Source organism: Lactuca virosa, chromosome 7 (genome assembly GCF_052849685.1).
Source record: "Lactuca virosa cultivar CGN04683 chromosome 7, Lactuca_virosa_CGN04683_v6, whole genome shotgun sequence".
Lineage (NCBI taxonomy): Eukaryota > Viridiplantae > Streptophyta > Magnoliopsida > Asterales > Asteraceae > Lactuca > Lactuca virosa.
Genome location: NC_136432.1, coordinates 58,502,560 through 58,523,167, shown reverse-complemented (window position 1 = coordinate 58,523,167; position 20,608 = coordinate 58,502,560). Strand labels below are relative to the sequence as shown.

Here is a 20,608-nt window from a genome sequence, read left to right as displayed (position 1 = left end):
GGTAGGGGCCGAGGAAGAACAAGTAGCGGAAGAGGTGGCCGACATAACGGTTCACATCAGCAAAATCGTGAACATAACAGTTCACATCAACAAAATCGTGAACAAGGACGAGGTGCTGGTGGGAGTCGTGACCATAGCACACTTAGATGCTACAACTATGATGATATCGGGCATTTCGCATCAGAGTGTCCTAAGCCTCGGCGTGAGAGAAAGCTACAGGAAGCACTCTTGGAACATACTCATGAAGATGAACCCACTCTTCTCATGGCAGCTTGCATGGAAGAGGTTTCTGATGTAGTGTTGCTACATGAAAAGTATGTGAACCCAAAGCTCCGGCCACAAGAAGATAAATCTATCAAATCCAATTTGTGGTGCTTGGATAATGGTGCTAGCAATCACATGACGGGTCAGAGATTAAAGTTTAGAGATTTGGATACAAGCATCAAGGGTCGAGTGAAGTTTGGTGATGATTATGTGGTTCGTATCGAGGGCAAGGGTTCAATTCTCTTCCAGTGTAAAAATGGCGAACAAAAGTTGTTGCGAGATGTGTATTTCATACCAAACTTATGCAACAACATCATAAGTTTGGGTCAACTTGCAGAAGGCGGTAATAAGGTTTTCATGGATGGGGAAATATTATGGGTATTTGACAGGCATTGGAAGCTTCTAATAAAGACACGTCAATCCCCAAACAGGTTATACAAAGTAACCCTTGAAGAATGTGAGAATGTGTGTTTAATGGCAAAGTTGGATGAGGCTGGATGGTTATGGCATGCGCGTCTCGGTCACGTGAATTTTGGTGCTCTGGAGTATATGGCTACAAAAGGTCTTGTGGATGGCCTTCCCAAAATACATCATCCAAATCAACTTTGTGATGGATGCTTGGTAGGGAAACAGACCCGGAACCCTTTCCCGTCTCAATCCCAGAATAGGTCCACAATCTCCCTTCAATTAGTTCATGCTGACCTTTGTGGACCAATCTCACCACCAACAAAAAGTGGAAACAAGTATTTTTTATTACTTGTTGATGATTACAGCCGTGCTATGTGGGTGTACATGTTGAAGAACAAAGATGAAGCATTTGGTGCGTTTAAAAAATATCAAGCAGCAGTTGAAAACCAAGCCAATCAAAGGATCAAAACACTACAAACCGATCGAGGCAGAGAGTTCATGTCACATGATTTTACAAGTTACTGTGAACAAGTCGGAATTGCAAGGCAAACTACTGCACCGTACAGCCCGCAACAAAACGGTGTTGCCGAGCGACGAAACCGAACCATTGTTGAAATGGCCAGGAGTATGTTGAAGAGTAAGGTTCTACCAGTGAGTTTATGGGGTGAAGCCGTGAGGCATGTTGTGTACATCTTGAACCGACTTCCGACTAAAGCCTTGACTGATTGTACCCCGTATGAAGCATGGTCAGGTATGAAGCCAAATGTTAGTCACATAAAGATTTTTGGTTGTGTAGGTCATATGAAAGTCCCAAAGCCATACTTAAGAAAGCTTGACGATCGTAGTCAAATGGTGATTCATTTGGGCATAGAATCTGGTACCAAAGCATACTGGTTATATGATCCCAAAACTGAGAAGTTGTATATCAGTAGGGGCGTGAAATTTGAAGAGGAAAGGGGTTGGTCTTGGTCAAAAGAAGAAGAAAACAATTATAATCAGTTTGCATCGTTCACAGTGCATATCACTGATTATTGGAGTCCTAATCTTGAGACACGATCAGAAATGGAACCATCTGTACTGTTACACCCTTGAGCACTCTAAGGTCTCGTTCAGGTGAATCTTTACAGGAGAATTTACATGCACACGACATGCCTTCGACTCATTCAAGTGAAGGAAGCAACTCCCTTACACCCAATTCCGGTGACTCCCCAACTAGCGACTCAAGTGAATGTGGGCCAAGAGTGTACATATCACTTGCTGATGTCTATGCTCGGGCCGAGAGAGTGGATCTTGATGATGATCAGTTGTACTTCATAGATGAAGACGAACCCACAACATATTCACATGCTGTGAAAGATGCTGAATGACGGGCTGCAATGAAGAACGAGTGGGAAGCAATTGAAAAAAACCGTACCTGGGAACTCACCGACCTACCGACCGGTCACAAGCCGATCGGATTGAAGTGGGTATTTAAGCTAAAAAGGGATTCTGAGGGTAATGTGATCAAGCATAAAGCCCGACTTGTCGCGAAAGGATATGTTCAAAAACACGGTGTCGATTTTGAAGAAGTGTTCGCTCCCGTTGCTCGCATGGAAACGATCAGGTTATTGCTTGCACTTGCAGCATCGAGAGGGTGAGAGCTTCATCACCTTGATGTGAAATCAGCCTTCCTTAATGGGGAGCTCCAGGAAGAAGTTTATGTAACCCAACCGGAAGGGTTTGTGAAGGAAAATCAAACTTCAAAGGTGTATAGGTTATTCAAGGCGTTGTATGGCCTTCGCCAAGCCCCAAGAGCTTGGAACACTCGACTAGACAAGAGCTTAAAAACTCTTGGTTTTAGTCGTTGCCCAGTGGAGCATGCGGTGTACTCCAAACATATTGGTAATGAAGTCTTGATTATCGGCATTTATGTCGATGACATGATAATAACAGGTACCGATGCTGGTGCAATTGGAAAACTTAAAAAACAGATGCAAAGTCAATTTGAAATGAGTGATCTGGGGCTTCTTTCATACTACCTGGGTATTGAAGTAAAACAGGATAACAGATGCATTTCATTGAGCCAATCCACTTATGCAAAGAAACTACTAGAGAAAGCTGGAATGGCAGATTGTAATCCCACCAAAATACCGATGGAACAGAAGTTGCAGCTTAGCAAACATGGTGAGGGAAAACCCGTAAACCCAACCGTGTTTAAAAGTATTGTTGGCAGTTTACGGTATCTCCTTCGCACCCGACCCGATCTCGCATATGCTGTCGGGATTGTGAGCAGGTACATGGAGCAACCCACAACCCAACATTATCAGGCCGTGAAGCATATTCTACGATATGTGAAGGGATCTATTCATTCTGGTCTCAGATATTCACAACAAGAAGGTGTGGCATTGACAGACTTTACCGATAGTTGTTTGCAAGGAGACATCGATGATCGAAAGAGTACAAGTGGAAGGACATTCTACCTCAACAACAATCTGATTTCATGGTGCTCACAAAACCAGAAAAGTGTTGCACTCTCGTCATGCGAATCAGAGTTCATCGCAGCTACAGCTGCAGCATGTCAAAGTGTTTGGTTACATGCACTACTCAGTCATCTAACCAAATGTCAAGTTGACCCGGTTGTTCTTTATGTAGACAACAAATCTGCGATTTCATTGATGAAAAACCCCGTTTTTCACGGGAGAAGCAAGCACATTGAAGCTCGGTTCCATTTCATACGCGAATGTGTGGAGGAAGGAAAGATCATTGTGAAGTATGTCAGGTCTGAAGAACAACGTGCAAATGTCTTAACAAAAGCAATGGCAAGGGTCAAATTCAATGAAATGAAGGAACTTTTGGGAGTCAAAGATGTCGAACATGCAACCTTGGATTAGGGGAGTATGTTGGAAGTTAATCCACAGTTGCAGCTAAGACTTGGTCATTTTATCTTTCCTGATTTGTTGGACCTATTTGAATGTGTTTTCAATATTTTTAGGAGTCAAAATAAGTAGTGGTTAGTTGCTACAAAGTGGTAGATAATGGTCCTAGTTTTATGGAGGTTTTTAGTATTTTATTTTCTCTTGTATTTCGTTTTTTCAAGTCAAGAAATACAGCAGAAAATTTGGCCCAAAGTATCCTTGCAGTTGATCCCTGTTGTACTCTGTTCTAGTTTTTCTTCTTCACAAAAATCACAGCACCTGTTTTGCTTTCACAAACATTGTTCAAAAAGAGGAATGCAGAAGGTAAAATGATAATTGTAAGTATCAAAGTTGACTACTTATCAAGGGTCTTTGGTCTAGCGGTATAAAATGGTTGACGGATAGGTGCCCTTCAACCACAGTTTGAGGATTCAAGTACCGTATTGGACAAAATGTGTAGATTTAGGAGTAGAGTAGTGGGTGCATGTATAAACTGTTCTAAAAAAATGTTGATTTGACTTTTACTAGAGATGATGAAGACATGATGTTTGGATCTACAAATTCTTTTTTGATACGACTGATCTAAAAAAGATGAAATTCTTTATTGGGATAAAAGTTTCATAGCAGCCTGAAGGTATTTGTATCAGTCAAAAGAAGCATACATCAGATGTGGCATGGCTGAAACCGGTTGAGAGCCCAATCATATCCGGTTCTAAAATGCACAAAGATGAAGTTGGAGTAAGAGATGATGAAAGCTACTCCAGGAAAATTATGGGAAGTCTAATGTACCTTATAATAACTCAACCTGAGTTGATGTTTAGTGTGAGCTTAATTAGTTGAGATGCATCTGCAAGCGACCATGAGGATTCTGAGGTACTTAAACGAGTTTGAGAAAAGGTGGGAGTTTGTGATGTTGCTGGTATAAACTAACTTCTGTGAGCAGTGAACTTTGTGAGTGTAAACCTACATGGGTGTGAACCTGCCATGAGTAGCTGCACCACCCTCTTTTGTTGACAAATGAATGCCTCCTTTGTTGACAATAACAATTAGAATTGGCAGCTTCTTTATTTCACACGGTGAACACAATAAATTGTCACAGTACTTATAGTGGCTAGCTTTAGTATAAATAGAAGTTGTAATATCAGTTGTAAGACACCACAAAACAGAGAGTGTAATGTGTAATACTTAGAGTGAGTATTAGAGGGTTGTTTCTTTTTCTTGTAATATTGAGCGTGTAAGCTCTTCTCTTTTGTTCTAGTTCTGAATAAAAGTGTGTTTCAACACCAACAAGTGGTATCAGAGCTTGGTTAAGCTCCGGGGGAAGCATTCTTTGTTTTTTGGTCGAAATTTTTTTGTCTCAAAAACAATTTCGGAGTACACCGTTGGAAAGGTCTCGTTCTGAGGATTCCGAAAATATATTTTTTTAAAATTTTTTGACCACCGGAAGGCCTCCAAATCACCGGTCAAAGTTGGTCAAATCTGCCGGAAAAGTCGCCGGAAAAACCAGGGTTCGCCGGAGAAGACGACACTGTAGCAGGTACTGTAGCAGCACTGTAGCAGTGACATCAGCAGTGACGTCAGCAGCTGACCAAAGTTCTGGAAATTGCAGTTTAGCCCCTGTTCTTCCGGAAAGTGCAATTTGGCCCCTGTTTTTTAGAAAAATTGCAATTTTGGTCCCGTTTTTCAGAAAAATTTCAATTTAGCCCCTGTTTTACTTCTGTAAAAGTTCTGTTTGCCCCCTAAACTTCTGAAAAGTTCATATTGGTCCCCATACTTCAATATATATATATATATATATATATATATATATATATATATATATATATATATATATATATATATATATATATATATTCTTACTCGTGTATGCCCAAGTATATGCCAAGAATGACTACACCAACCTCGTCATCTTCTCAAGCCGGGGTTGAAAGTTTTCAAAGGACCGGGAAAGACGGTAGCGTTACGTTACACTATCCAATGCTCACGAAGATGAACTACGCGGTGTGGGCCATAAAAATGCGAGTGAATTTACAAGCACAAGGAGTATGGGATGTAATTAAAAATGCAGAAACGGACGAACGTAAAGATCGGATGGCTCTTGCGGCTATTTATCAAGCAATTCCAGAGGATGTACTTCTGATGTTAGCTGAGAAGGACACAACTAAAGAAGCATGGGAAACGCTCAAGATGATGCACATGGGAGCCGATCGGGTCAAGGAGGCTAAAGCTCAAACCTTGAGAAGTGACTTCGAGGTGATCCGGATGAAAGACAGTGAATCGGTAGATGATTTTTCCATGAGATTGAATACTATCGTAACCGGTATTCGATCTCTAGGTGAAAAGATTGAAGAAATTACGGTTGTGAAGAAGTTTTTGCGAGCCGTACCGATACGATTTATACAAATCGTAACATCGATCGAGCAATTCGGAGATTTGAAGAATATGACGGTGGAAGAAGTTGTGGGTCGTCTTAAGACCCATGAAGAGAGACTTCGAAGCTATGGAGAAAAAGAAGAAGGACCTTCTCTATTGCTTACACATGCCGAATGGGCATCTCGTTCGAAGCAAACTGGCGAGAGAAACTCGTCAAACACTTCAAGAGGACGAGGAGGACATGGTAACCGAGGCCGGGGACGAGGCCGAGGTCGTGGACGTGGCCAAGGAGGTGGTCGCGAGTACAATACAAATCGGAATGACCATAATCCTTCTCGAAAGGATAAAAGTAAAATCAAATGCTTTACTTGTGAACAATTTGGTCATTATGCTTCGGAGTGTCCAAACAAGAATCGAGGTGAGGAGGCAAACCTCACTCAAGCCAATGAAGAAGAGCCTATTTTAATGATGGCAACCTCACAAGAATATGCACACAAAAAAGTGTCTCTAAGAGAGAAGATTTGTGTTAATCTTCTTGCATCGGGAGAAAGTCGAGTCGAGTCTGAGGTATGGTATCTCGACAACGGTGCTAGCAATCACATGACTGGAGACCGCTCAAAGTTTCGGGAACTAGATGAGCACGTTACGGGCCATGTGAAATTTGGGGATGGTTCGACCGTCGCTATTTTGGGAAAAGGGTCGATTTTATTCGATAGCAAAAATGGCGACCAAAGACTCCTTAATGAGGTATATTTCATTCCAAGTCTAAAAAACAATATTATTAGTCTTGGACAAATGACGGAGGAAGGGAGTCGGGTCATAATGGATGGGTCGGATCTGACATTGTTTGACAGAAACAAAACTCTACTTTTGAGAGTTAAACGATCCCCAAACCGGTTATATAAAACTCCTTTAAGGACCGGTAGACCGACTTGTCTTTTAGCAACAAAAGACGAACCATCTTGGATATGGCATTCTAGACTCGGTCATGTTAACTTTCTCGCCTTAAAGAAGTTGTCCGAAAAGAATATGGCAATCGGAGTCCCAAAGATTGAGCACCCAAACCAAGTATGTGAAGGGTGCGTTCTTTCCAAACAAACCCGAATTCCTTTCCCGGATCATGCAATTTTTCGGGCTCAAAAACCTCTACAACTTGTTCATGCGGACTTATGTGGTCCGATCACACCTACGTCTGTTGGAGGGAGTAAATATTTTCTCCTTTTAGTAGATGATTTTAGCCGGTGGATATGGGTTTACATGCTATCGGAGAAGTCTCAAGCCTTGAGCGCTTTCAAACGGTTCAAGTTGATGGTTGAAAAGAATTCGGGTTATAAAATAAAGACACTTCGAACGGACCGAGGGGGAGAGATCACTTCAAAAGAATTCTCATTATTTTGTGAAGAAAATGGTATTCAAAGGCATCTTACGACACCATATTCGCCTCAACAGAACGGAGTTGTAGAAAGGCGAAATCGGACCGTTATGGACATGGCAAGAAGTCTGCTCAAAGGTAGAAATGTTCCGGGAGAGTTTTGGGGAGAAGGGGTTAGACATGCAGTTTATCTTCTCAACCGCCTGCCAACAAAAGTACTTCCCGACAAGACGCCTTATGAAACGTGGTTTGGCAAAAAGCCCAACCTTGAACATCTAAAAGTTTTTGGTTGTGTTGCTTTTGCTAAACTTGTAGGTGGTCACTTGAAGAAGCTTGATGATCGAAGTAAGAAGATGGTGTATTTAGGTGTGGAAGATGGAACTAAAGGCAACCGTTTGTTTGATCCGCAAGACCGAAAGTTGCGAGTTAGTCGCGATGTTGTTTTTGACGAAAAAGAAGAATGGAATTGGTACAAAAACAAAGAAGAAGAGATGACGACTCCTAAGACCTTTAACATAATTGAACCACAACCCCAAATACACCTCGAAACACCTCAAAATGACCCCGAAATCAATCTGGAACAACCAAACAGTCCAGGAATCGATGCTATCCAAGTTGGACAACCATATGCTGAATTTGCCGAGCCTGAACCAGCTCCACATACTCCTGTCTCAGCCCCGTTTTCTTCAACCTCGCCTCATATGGAAAGCCCTTCTAGTGAGATTGGGCCAAGGGGATTGCGTCCGTTAACCGATATTTATTCTAAAACCGAAAATGTGTTCCTTGAACCCGGAGAATTGTTGATGATTGCAGCGGATCAACCCTTGAATTTTAAAGAGGCGATAACCTCTAAGGCATGGCAGGAGGCTATGCAAATAGAGTTGGATGCAATCGAGAAGAACAAGACATGGCAACTTACCGATTTGCCACCCGGACACAAAGCAATCGGTTTGAAATGGGTGTTTAAAGTGAAGAAAGACAACTTGGGAAAAGTGGTGAAGCATAAAGCTCGACTTGTAGCAAAAGGATTTGTACAAAAGGAAGGAGTCGACTTTGATGAAGTTTTTGAACCGGTAGCACGACTTGACACCGTAAGGCTCATTCTTGCCTTAGCAGCTCAACATGGGTGGGTTGTCCACCATCTCGATGTCAAATCGGCTTTTCTCAATGGAGATCTCAAAGAGGAGGTTTATGTCACCCAACCAGAAGGTTATGTTGATAGAGCAAACAGTCATAAGGTGTTCAAGCTTCATAAAGCTCTTTATGGTCTACGACAAGCTCCTCGAGCTTGGAACATTCGTTTGGATAAAAGCTTAAAAAGGCTTGGTTTTACAAAAATTTCACAAGACCCAACTGTTTACAAAAGGAACTCAAAAGACAAAATTCTTATTGTTGGTGTCTATGTTGATGACTTGATCATTACCAGGTCGAACACTAATGATGTTGTCGAATTCAAAGAACAAATGAAGAAAGAATTCGAAATGAGTGACTTGGGATTACTTTCTTATTACCTTGGAATCGAAGTTTCGCAAAAGAAGTGGGGAATATCTTTGCGACAAACGGCTTATGCAAAGAAGATTTTAGAGCAATTTGGGTTGCTGGATTGCAATCCGACAACGTCACCAATGGAACCTAAGTTGAAGGTTAAGAAGGATGAAGATGGTGAAAAAATTGATCCAACTGAATATAGGCGAGTGGTAGGTTGTTTAAGGTACTTGACTCACACTCGACCAGACCTGTCATTTTCGGTTGGAATTGCAAGTCGTTTCATGGAGGAACCAACCACTTTGCATTTCCAAGTTGTGAAACACATCTTGCGATACGTAAAAGGAACTGTTGATTATGGAATCAACTATGGAAGAGGTCGTGAAATTGAAGATTTGGTTGGTTTTACCGATAGTGATCTTGGAGGTGACCCTGTTGATAGCAAGAGCACAAGTGGAATGATTTTCTATCTGGGAAGGAATGCGATAACTTGGCAATCCCAAAAGCAAAAGACTGTTGCTTTGTCCACGTGTGAAGCCGAGTTCATGGCAGCTACAACAGCAGCATGTCAAGCTATTTGGCTTGCTAATCTCGTGAAGGAGCTCACGGGACATCATATTATGCCTATCACCTTATATGTCGATAACAAGTCAGCAATCGCATTGATGAAAAATCCTGTGTTTCATGGTCGAAGCAAACACATTGACATTCGTTATCACTTCATACGAGAATGTGTTGAACGTGGGCAAATTATAGTGGAATATGTCAACTCGAAGGATCAACGGGCAGACATCTTTACAAAGGCTTTAGCATACGTGAAACATGGTGAAATGCGAAACATGATCGGAGTGACGAATCTCGAGCCAAGTTAGGTTTAAGGGGGAGAATGTGAGTGTAAACCTACTTGGGTGTGAACCTGCCATGAGTAGCTGCACCACCCTCTTTTGTTGACAAATGAATGCCTCCTTTGTTGACAATAACAATTAGAATTGGCAGCTTCTTTATTTCACACGGTGAACACAATAAATTGTCACAGTACTTATAGTGGCTAGCTTTAGTATAAATAGAAGTTGTAATATCAGTTGTAAGACACCACAAAACAGAGAGTGTAGTGTGTAATACTTAGAGTGAGTATTAGAGGGTTGTTTCTTTTTCTTGTAATATTGAGCGTGTAAGCTCTTCTCTTTTGTTCTAGTTCTGAATAAAAGTGTGTTTCAACCCCAACAAACTTAAGCCTTAGAAATGCATGGCTGATTTCAACCAACAAATGAATACAACAATGATAGGAAAAATGAACTTAATCCTTAGAAATGCATGGCTGGAAATATATGATAGAGATGAAAATATATAAGAATATTTGTTTTCATTCACATTGTTCTAGATTTGTCAATTTTTGTGATGGAGACGAGGTAGCTTTAAGAGAACCAAAAGCATTTCCACATTCACCAAACTATAAGCAAATAGATAAAAAGTCACCTTTCCAAACGTATTAGTTCAATACCTTCTTTCACTGTCATTATAGTCCTCCATACTACAGAAATATGATGACTGGGAAAATCAAACTCACAGTTTCCTGTTGACTCGTGCTTAAAATCTTTGATCCTTTCCATGCACAGTTTTCCTAAATTCCCATCAAGATCAAGGTTATGACACTTACGGAGGTCTAGGGATTGAAGGTGAGAGCATCCATTAAGAATAGTTTTAAGTCCATCGTTTGTAATATGACTATAGATCAGCTCCAAATGGGTTAACTTGGGCTTGCTGTTTGCAATGGCAAAGGCATATTAGTTACATTTGAATGTCCCACTAACCACTGTGATCATCTTGAAGGATTTGAGCTGAGGGCAATTCCATCCAATAACTAAAATGTCTTCTGTCTTGATGCAGATGTTATGAAGCTTAAGTTTCTCCAATTGGGGTACTCTTTTGACTGCCCGCCTTAGCCCCCTGCCTGTGATTTTGAAGCAGCACATATGGCAATCCTTTAGGCAAAGACATTTCAGCTTATTTGAGCTGTTTACAACAAATAACACACCTTAGATGATGATTTGGACCAAAATTCGTGTTTCTATAAAAAGGCTAAATGTATATTTTTAATCATTGATGATGTGTATGTGTGCAGAATAAGTATGAAATTGAATATCGATGGGAAATAGGAAGAAAACTACCGTGTGACAATGTACTCAAGGAGACTATCGGTGCCAAACCCCTCGATACTAATATCGATCAATTCCCCACAGCTGAGATCGATTGCCTGCTTAGTCGGCGTCTCGAGATCGTAATCTTTAACCAAATCAACGATCGATTTGTGCATAACAATGACCTTCCACATCGCTGGATCTTTGCAATCTTTGAAGTATATTTGCCATCAGATCGTGAGGCATTTATAGCCAATTTGGAGAATCCTTCACTGCCATTGACAACTCCGCAGCGGAGGAGGTCGACGCCATTTTAACTAAGAAACACTGTGATTTTATTTGATCTTTCCAAGTAACTGACGTTTCGTTATTTGTAATTCGTTTATCCTCTGTTCCATCATCATAGAATAGTGAAATATAAAACTTGGCCCTAAACTATTGCATGTTAATCCCTACTTATTCTAATAAAACAAATTGTATAAAAAAAAGGAAACTTTGTATAGGGTAATTTTTTTTTTCAAAAATAACAACCAAATTCTGATTTCGTCTGTTTTAGCTTTAGGCAAAATAATTATCGAAATTATAATATATTTATGGTTGTTTACAAGATAACAACACATTTTAGTTGGTTGTAAAATATAAAATAAATTTAAAGTAAGATGTTTTTAGGTTTGAAATTGAATGAAGGGCTAGGAGTGCACTTGGTTGTGAAAAAAATTATTTTTTTCTAAGAAAATTCTGAAAACAGGCACTACAAGAGAAGTCCCTTGTAGTGACCAAAGTTTTAGTGACCACCAAAAAGTTGGTCATTAATATGATCATTTAGTGACTATATATTAAGTCGTCACTGACTTTTGGTAATATTACAAGTTTAGTGACCAATTCTATTATGGTCGTCACTCACCGGTCACTAACCGTAATTTTTTTTTGATAGTTATATATTTAATTTCATAACAAGTATTAGTGACTAAAAAGTGGTCACTGATTTGACGATTAATGACCAAAAATAGTTGTCACTGCATTAAAGACTTAGTGACCAAAAATAATGGTCATTAAATGCAATTTGTTTATCAAACCCACATTGTGACGACTTAACATGGTCACTGAATTACGACATAAAAACAATTAGTGACTAGAAAAAAGTGGTAACTATATATATGAAAAAATAATGACATTTTAGTTGAAGTTTTACAAAAATATTTGAACCGTCAAACAGTTACTTTTAACAGGAAAAAAATACTTAATTTTGATTCATAGTGACTAACCCTAAAAAGTTACTAACATATAGTTACTTAAACGGAAAAAATACAATCAAACGATGTCTATCCTAATGACAAAAAACACAAACCTTATATGGATGAAAATGTCAGAAATAGAAAAATTAGATCAAATCAATACACTTCATCAAACCACAAGGGTTAAAATGTGATTTACCCTAAAATACGAGTGTCAGATACAATACACGTAGGCCATTACAGATTTATCTAAAACTGATTATTTTAAATCTAAGAAGTTGAGAAATAAAGATCATAATCTGTTTTGAGAAAACTAGTTATTAAACACATTCTTATTCAACCGAAAATAATTCGTGTCTATTTTGTAAAGTTTGAAACTATGGTGGCCAAACTTGAAAATGGAGAAAAAGGTGCCACCGTCGAAGAACCGCTCAAGTTGAAAAAGTCTACAGGTAATGACATGACAGTGAAGCTAGACAACGCGTCAAGACCCCAAATTTCTTCTTCACATCGATTAAATTTCATCAAATTTTGATTAAATTTCCAATTCAGAATCATCAAATGCTAGCGATGTCGATCCGAATTACATTTCTTCTTCTAATTTCCCTCGCCGTTGTCTCCGCTTTCTCCCCCGGTGATCACTACCTCATCGACTGTGGCACCACCGAACCCACGGTGGTTGACCTAGACCACCGGACGTTCACCCAAGATGAATCGTCTGCGGTACTATCAGCAACGATCTGAGTGGTATACGATCGACAAATCATTGCGGCTGCCGGAGCAAGATTATGTTGGTTATGTTCGTATGTTTTTCATATTTGGATTATTTTGCTACCAATGTCGTGGGCCGTCAATTGCTACTACTTCTAACCTGTCCTTCGTGACTCTCACTCTCTCCCCCGAATTTTCCCCTGTAAGTCAATTTCTTTTTCAATTTGGGGGAAGTCCTCACATACTATAAGCACATTTTGATTTATTCTCTTTACAATAAGTTGAATCTTGTTCTTCATTTTGATTTATAAACATTTGACGCGAGAAACATCATTTGCAATAGCACAAAATTGTTTGGTCAGTGTCTCTATTCCAGTGTCTCTATTCCAGATTTACATTTTGAATTTAGAAAGTATCTTAAGACATTGTTATACTTCAAGTAGGAAAAGTATGATAATGTGAATGCTAACTAGGTTTGACATAAAAAACATCAAATTTCAGCATTTTCGTAGTGGCTGCATTAGCATTAGAACTAGAATTAGAATAAATATTATGGAGGAATCCAGAAGAAATGGATCTGAGGCAAAATGGGGATATATCCAAGGTAGATCCTCACAGGGGTGTACTTACAGTCACCATGTTTGTAATGCTTGGAAACATGATTAAGCATGATCACTTTGATGCTCCCATTTCTCATCATATATGTTTTTTTCTTCACTCTTGCTTGCTTATACACTATATACATATTCGGAGGCAATCACGGGATCCATTCCTTATCCATTCTGATCCATTATTTGCTAACTCGCTTCAGTATATCTCTAACATCCTTCTACTATTGGATCTAAAAATATTCATAATATAGTTCACTCCTTTTCTCATTCATGATAATTGAGGAGATTATTTTTTTGTTATAGGTGAACCATGCCGGATTGACTCAAAATTTTGATGACAATAATGATTCGGAGTTTTGCATCAAATTATGCAGAAGAGGCAGAAGAATCCAAAGGATTTGTCACTTTCTCCTTAAATAATGGACAAGAATATCATGTCTCCCATGCATGTTGACTTCATCTTGTTGCTTTTTCTCCTTTCTAGATCTCTATTTAGTCTGATGTTTGACCATGGCAGATTGTCAAACTTAGATTGCTGATACCTAAACAACTTCAAAGTCTCATGTATGTAGCTCATAAGTCATAACATATGTTTTTGTATTACCTCTTAAAAGAATTTCATTGTTTTCTTCATAACTGTTTTAGGAATTAATCTTTATGTTTGGTGATTTCTCAGGTTCTTGGATGCAAAAACGAGAATAAATTGTCTGAGTTGAGATTATCGATTCCAGGTAATCATATATGTTTTATAATTATTATATAACATAAATGTTTAAAAAAATATTTCAATTAACAGTCTTTTTTACAGTAAATTGCCTAAATTTTTGGGTGGCATGTGTACTTGTGCAGATCAAGGGGGTGTCTTCTATCTGATAAAGGGCCATGGAAGAATCATGAAATCATGAAGGTTTTTATTTTTAATTTTTACTGTGTTTTATATATTCCTAGAGTTTTGTTTTAACAGTGAAGCAAAACGTGCAAGACAGGTGGTTCAAGTTTTAAACAGTGAAGGAAAGTTTATTGCTTATGCTAAGCCTCAATTACTCATGGTTAGTTTTTTTAATCTTGTTAATGTTATTTTTCTAGAAAATGTTGAAAATTTTATTTTATTTTTTTATTTTTTTGATCAGCTAAGAAGAAGTGATAGTCATGATTACAATCTGAAGATATTGCATCCCCGAAAGCAATAAGGAATTATTCCCATCTTAGGTTGACTCCTGTTTGTGAAGAAGTGATGAAATTTGAATTATAGATTATTTTATTATGTATGTTATTATTTATTAAATGGGTTGTGTTTTTTTGAAAGTGAACTTGGTGACCGAAGGTTACTACTTACTCTTCATGTTCTCATATTCCACATTTCCACTTACTATTTGGCTATTTGTTAGCAATTTTGTTGTAATTGACTCACTTGATGTATCTTCCTGGTTATATATGACATTGAAAAGTTTGTAAATAGCCTAAAACTGAAAAAGAGTAACATAAAAAAAACAACATTTGATTTCTTGATTTAATTTGAATTATTGATTGATTTCACGAGGGAATAATGCCAATGGACAAGAAGTCAAAGTTTCTTGAATCTGAATATGAGAAGGTGATTGACTTCTACATATGTTCCCAGATTGATGTAATATTTTTATATTTTCATAGTAAAGAAGAGGCTGTGTATAATCCTACTTTGTACAAAGGTGAATGTATGATGTGCTTACCTTTTAGTCATTTATGTGCCGTATATTATGCGTTTGTTTAAATTTGAGAATAGTTATATGCTAGTTACTTAAATGGGTTAAATGTAATAAATAGCAACCGAAATCAGTGACGACTTTTTATGGTCACTAATTAGGTAAATCAGTGGCGAATTTTTATGGTCACTAATTGGGTAACTCGGTGACGACTTCTTTTGGTCACTCATTGGGTAAATCAGTGACGACTTTTTATGGTCACTAATTGAACAAAACAGTGACGACTTTCATCGATTAGTGACAACATTTAGTGATGAAACAGGTCGTCACAGATTTAGTGACCAATATATTTTAGTCACTAATTAGTGACCACTTTTATATTTTGGTCACTAATCAACTTTTGTGACGGACCTATAGTGACGAAAAGTGACGACCAGAAGTTTGGTCACTAAATCAGTTAGTGACGACTCCTTCTATTGTTAGTGATCATTTTGTTTTCGTCACTAATTGACATTTTTTTTGTGGTGAGGCTTAGGTGGTTCAGTTTTTAAAAAAAATTTCAAAGTGAATGAATATTTTCTATTTTTCAAATTGCATGTAAATTATAAAAATGATATTTATAGTTTTTCAAAGTTTTCTAAATTTCTAAATGGAAAATAAAAACTCCATATTTTTCAATGAACTGCGTTTTCTAAAATTTTCATTGAAGAAATGAAAATGAAAACTCAACTCAATTTTTTGAAAACGTTTTCTAGAAAAATAAAAACAATTTTCCACATCCAAACGCACCCTAAATGTTTATATTTTCCAGAAGTTATGGTATGTATGTGTGCAACATGAGTATGAAAGTGAATAGCAATGGGAAGGGGAAGAAAAGTTTCGTTGCACTATGTGATCAAGGAGATCGTTGAAGCAAAATCATACCTAATAATTTAAAAACAAGTCGTTCAAAATAAACTACTTTTGTCCGTTTTTCGTTTTCGTGAATTCATATTTTTCAAGAAAAATAGGAAACTACTACTGGTTTCTTCTACTTTAGGCAACTAATATTTGATATAATTCACATTCTTTACTACGAGAAATATCAACATAGTTTTATTTACATAGATAGTAAATAGCCAATAGCTAACATAGTTTACTTGTTTAAACACTTCTTATTGCTCTTGATCGATGCTTGCGACAAGACATTATCAATAACAATTAGTTATTGAAAACAGACAAACAAGTTAAACGCAACAAAACACATACAATTCCAAATCATCAAGGTTGAAAGTTTCTTAGTGGGGAATATATGCTTCACTTTTATGTTTTTTTATTTTAAATTGAAATTGGCCCCTATGAACTTTACTTTTTGTGAATGACACACATAAATTGTATGGTTAAATGTATATTTATGTAATATTTTTTTCAAACGACATCTATCTATTTCTATTATACACCTAAAATCCATCTGTTCCACATATAAAACATTTTACATGTTAAGTGTTTAACATTTCACTGTTTTACTTTGAGTAAGGTACAACATTTTGTACTTTTACATCTTTGGCTATGTAAATCATTTAGGAAGGAAGAAGCCAAATTGATGGAATCATGACCTTCAAAATAGTGGCAGATCAATTTTGCACAATGTTTCAATGTCAATTTGGGAATTGGACTCCATTCAACATTCACATGTGCCATCAATTAGGATGCCCAAATAATATAAAACAACTCTCATTTGAATGGCAGATGTAATAGGCAGAGTTTGGATCCAAAGGTGTCAAGAAGAGCTAGAACTGTTATCATCTGTTTTTGTCATAGTTGGATGCTCACTTTTGGTCTGGTGGTTAGGTCTCTCATAGGATTATAATCTAATACCATATAGACGTTTTCAACCAACAACTAAATACAACAATGATCGAAAAGGATCAACTTAAGCCTAAGAAATGCATATCTGGAAAACAATAGAGATGATATATACCAAAAACATACCCACATTAAACCAATTTTAATCAAATAAATAATATCTCAAACAAAGCTCCAGAGTACAGATAATATATACCAAAAGACCAAAACAAAAGTGTAATAATAATATAAGTCACCTTCAAAAAAATTAATCTAGTCAGAATAGGAGCCATATTCATAGAGTTCTTCATAGAAATCGTCTTCAGAGGAATGAATGACCTTAATAAAAGTCGTCCAAATCGGCATAGTCATAAATTTGAACATCAAACCCGCTGTTTTGTGTTGAATTGTGCTTGAAATCTTTAATCCGTTCCATGCACAATTTTCCTAAATTCCCACCAAGATCAAGGTTATCACACATACGCACATCTAGTGATTGAAGGTGAGGGCAGCCATAAAGAATGGCCTCGAGTCCATCATTTGTCATCTCAATATCAAACAGCTCCAAATGGTTTAATTGGGGCATGTAGTACGCAATGGCGAAGGCATGATAGTCGCATTTAAATCTCCCTCTGAATGGTTTGCTCATTTTGAAGGACTTAAGCTGAGGGCAATTCTTTCCAATAACTTCAAAATCTCCCTCATTGATATCAATTAAAGAAATGTGAAGTTTCTCTAATTGGGCTAGCTTTCTGACTGCCTGACTCAACCCACTGCCCGTCATATGAAAGCAGTTCGTAAGGGAAAGACATTTCAGGTTACTTGAGCTGTTCACAAGTCACCATTTTAAGCCACATAGTAGAAAAAGTTTGCAGTAATATAAAACTACTAATTAAAACCAAAAAAACAACCGATAAGTTGCTATAAAGGTAAATCATACCCCTCTACATATTCTGTCTAATATTTATTTAATTAGATTAATCTTAAAATGAACCCTCAATAGTGTGACATGTATGTAAGTATGTGGAGACCACGCACCTACACACATGTCCCATCATTGGGTTTTTCTTAACAACACATTTTGTTACACAAGAAAGAACAAAAAGAGTGTGTCCCCTCGTTTTTGGGTAAGACAAAATATTGCATTTAGTTTTGAATGATTAACATTGGTCTCCCAAAGCGAAATTCTGTCTCAATTGTGTGTTCAATTCTATTATAGTCCCCATTTTCTAAATATTAAGAGGCAACCAAATTAACTGTATAACACAAACCAAAGAAACATAGATGATAAATTTGTACAAAATTCCGTAGTGTGTTTCATGGATTATAGTGTTTATGACTCTATGTATGCAGCTTGAGTATGACGCGGTATAGCTGGAAAAGGGAAAAAACCTACCGTAGGGCAATGTAATTAAGGAGATCATTGCTGCCAAAGTACTCGATACTGATATCAATCAATTCCCCACAGCTAAGATTGACTGCATGCTTTGTCAGAATCTCGAGATCGTAACCATCATACCGAGTATTCATATGGATGGCCTTCCACATCGCCGGATCCTTACAAATTCTCTGCCAAGTTCTACATACTTTCCTTGCGCTGTTGAGAATTTCTAATGTAGGCAATCTCTGGATTATATCTACCATCACATCGTGAGGCATTACCATCCAATTTGGAGATTTTTTCATTGGCGAATATGTTAAAGATCATCACTAGCCCAATAGAACAAATATTATCTAGAAGACTTTAGCTTGTTCTAGAACGCTCTAGAAGATTCTAGAACATTATGGAAGACTATGGAAGACTCCGGAATATACCGGAAGAGTCTAGAATACTCTAGAACGACATGGAAGACCCTGGAAGGTTATGGATCATTCTAGAAGACACTGGAGCAACCTAGACCTCTCCAGAACATGGTAGAATATTCTAGAAACATATGGAAGCATATAGAGTATGTTAGATATTTCTAGAGTTATCTAGTAGCTAGTAAGTGTATACTAGTATCTAGAACCTTCCTAAGAGGCCTATAAATAGGTGTGGAGCTCATTTGCTCCAAACCATCCAAGAAAGCCTCAAAGAGAGCAAAGTGTGTAGTAGTCTCACAAAGTGTAAGGTCTTCTTAAGTGTCTTAATAAAAGTCTTTTTGTTTCCCATACAAAGAGTCGTGTTCAACAATCTGGTATCAGAGCAAGGTTTCTTGATAGTGAGAACGAGTGATTCTCGTTGTATCGTGAGTAGTTTGTGACTCTGCAAGTTTAGTGTCGAAACTAGCTTGTTTGGTATTACCGAGGTACTGCCAACACGATGGGTGATCTCCAAGTCGTCGGAGGAATCAAGAAACTCAACAACAACAACTACAAAACATGGGAAACATGTATGAAGTCCTACTTACAAGGACAAGATCTATGGGAGGTCGTTGGCGGAAGCGAAACCACGCCTCCGGAGGAAGATGTTAATGGCGCTCTACGCAAATGGAAAATCAAAGCAGGCAAAGCAATGTTTGCCTTGAAGACCACAATCGAAGAAGAGATGTTGGAGCATATTCGGGACGAGAACACACCGAAAGAAGCTTGGGACACGTTTGTGACGCTTTTCTCAAAGAAGAATGATACAAGACTACAACTTTTGGAGAACGAGCTATTATCAATCTCACAACGTGACATGACGATTGCTCAATATTTCCACAAGGTCAAGTCGATATGTCGGGAGATTACTGAACTAGATCCGCAATCCGTCATTACAGAAGCTCGAATGAAGAGGATCATCATCCATGGACTGAGGCCGGAATATAGAAGCTTCGTTACTGCTGTACAAGGATGGCCCGTTCAACCATCACTTGTAGAGTTTGAGAATTTGTTGGCCAGCCAAGAAGCTATGGCTAAGCAAATGGGAGGCATCACGCTGAAGAGTGAAGAAGAAGCACTCTACACAAGTAAAAGTCGGAGAAATTTCAAGCCACCTTCTAAAGAAGGATACAAAAATGCTGACAAATGGAAGAGTCAGCCAGGAACCTCACAACCATGGAGATCTCAAAAGACCGACAATAAGAGTTCTCGGGGGAGGAGGTTCGAAGGCAACTGCAACAATTGTGGAAAGTGGGGCCACATGTCCAAAGATTGTTGGTCAAAGAAAAAGTCTGTGGAAAGCAATGTCGTAACTTCCAAAAAGGAAATAGAGGATGAATGGGATGCTGAGGCATTATGCGCCATAGAAGAAAACGAGTTGGCGCTCATGGCAATGATGGGAGAGCGTATCAACTATGAGAATGACTGGATCATTGATTCAGGATGCTCCAATCACATGACTGGTGATCAGAACAAACTACAAGACGTGAAGGAGTACAAAGGGAGTCGCATGGTTCTTACAGCCAACAATGCACGACTTCCAATTGCTCAGATTGGCAAAACAACGATCATGCCTGGTAATAAATCTGACATGGTGTCACTACATAATGTCTATCACGTGCCAGGTATGAAGAAGAACTTGTTATCGGTATCGCAACTAACATCATCAGGAAACTACGTCTTGTTTGGCCCACAAGATGTGAAGGTCTATCGAGATCTTAAAATATCAGAAAAGCCAACAATGGAAGGACGGAGAGTGGAGTCCGTCT

General features: G+C 38.2%; 1 protein-coding gene and 1 pseudogene across 1 annotated transcript; both read right to left on the bottom strand.

Annotated features, from left to right (window-relative positions):
• Positions 1–10,268: 10,268 nt before the first annotated feature.
• On the bottom strand, positions 10,269–11,246 carry LOC145126679 (putative F-box protein At4g05475; annotated as a pseudogene).
• A 6,091-nt stretch (positions 11,247–17,337) lies between these two features.
• Positions 17,338–18,662, bottom strand: LOC145127861 (putative F-box/LRR-repeat protein 23). The gene is made up of 2 exons (XM_079062985.1): positions 18,394–18,662; positions 17,338–17,824 (listed from the first exon to the last, which is right to left on the bottom strand). The coding sequence occupies exons 1-2, from the start codon at positions 18,660–18,662 to the stop codon at positions 17,338–17,340; spliced, it is 756 nt and encodes a 251-aa protein (XP_078919111.1).
• Positions 18,663–20,608: the final 1,946 nt, after the last annotated feature.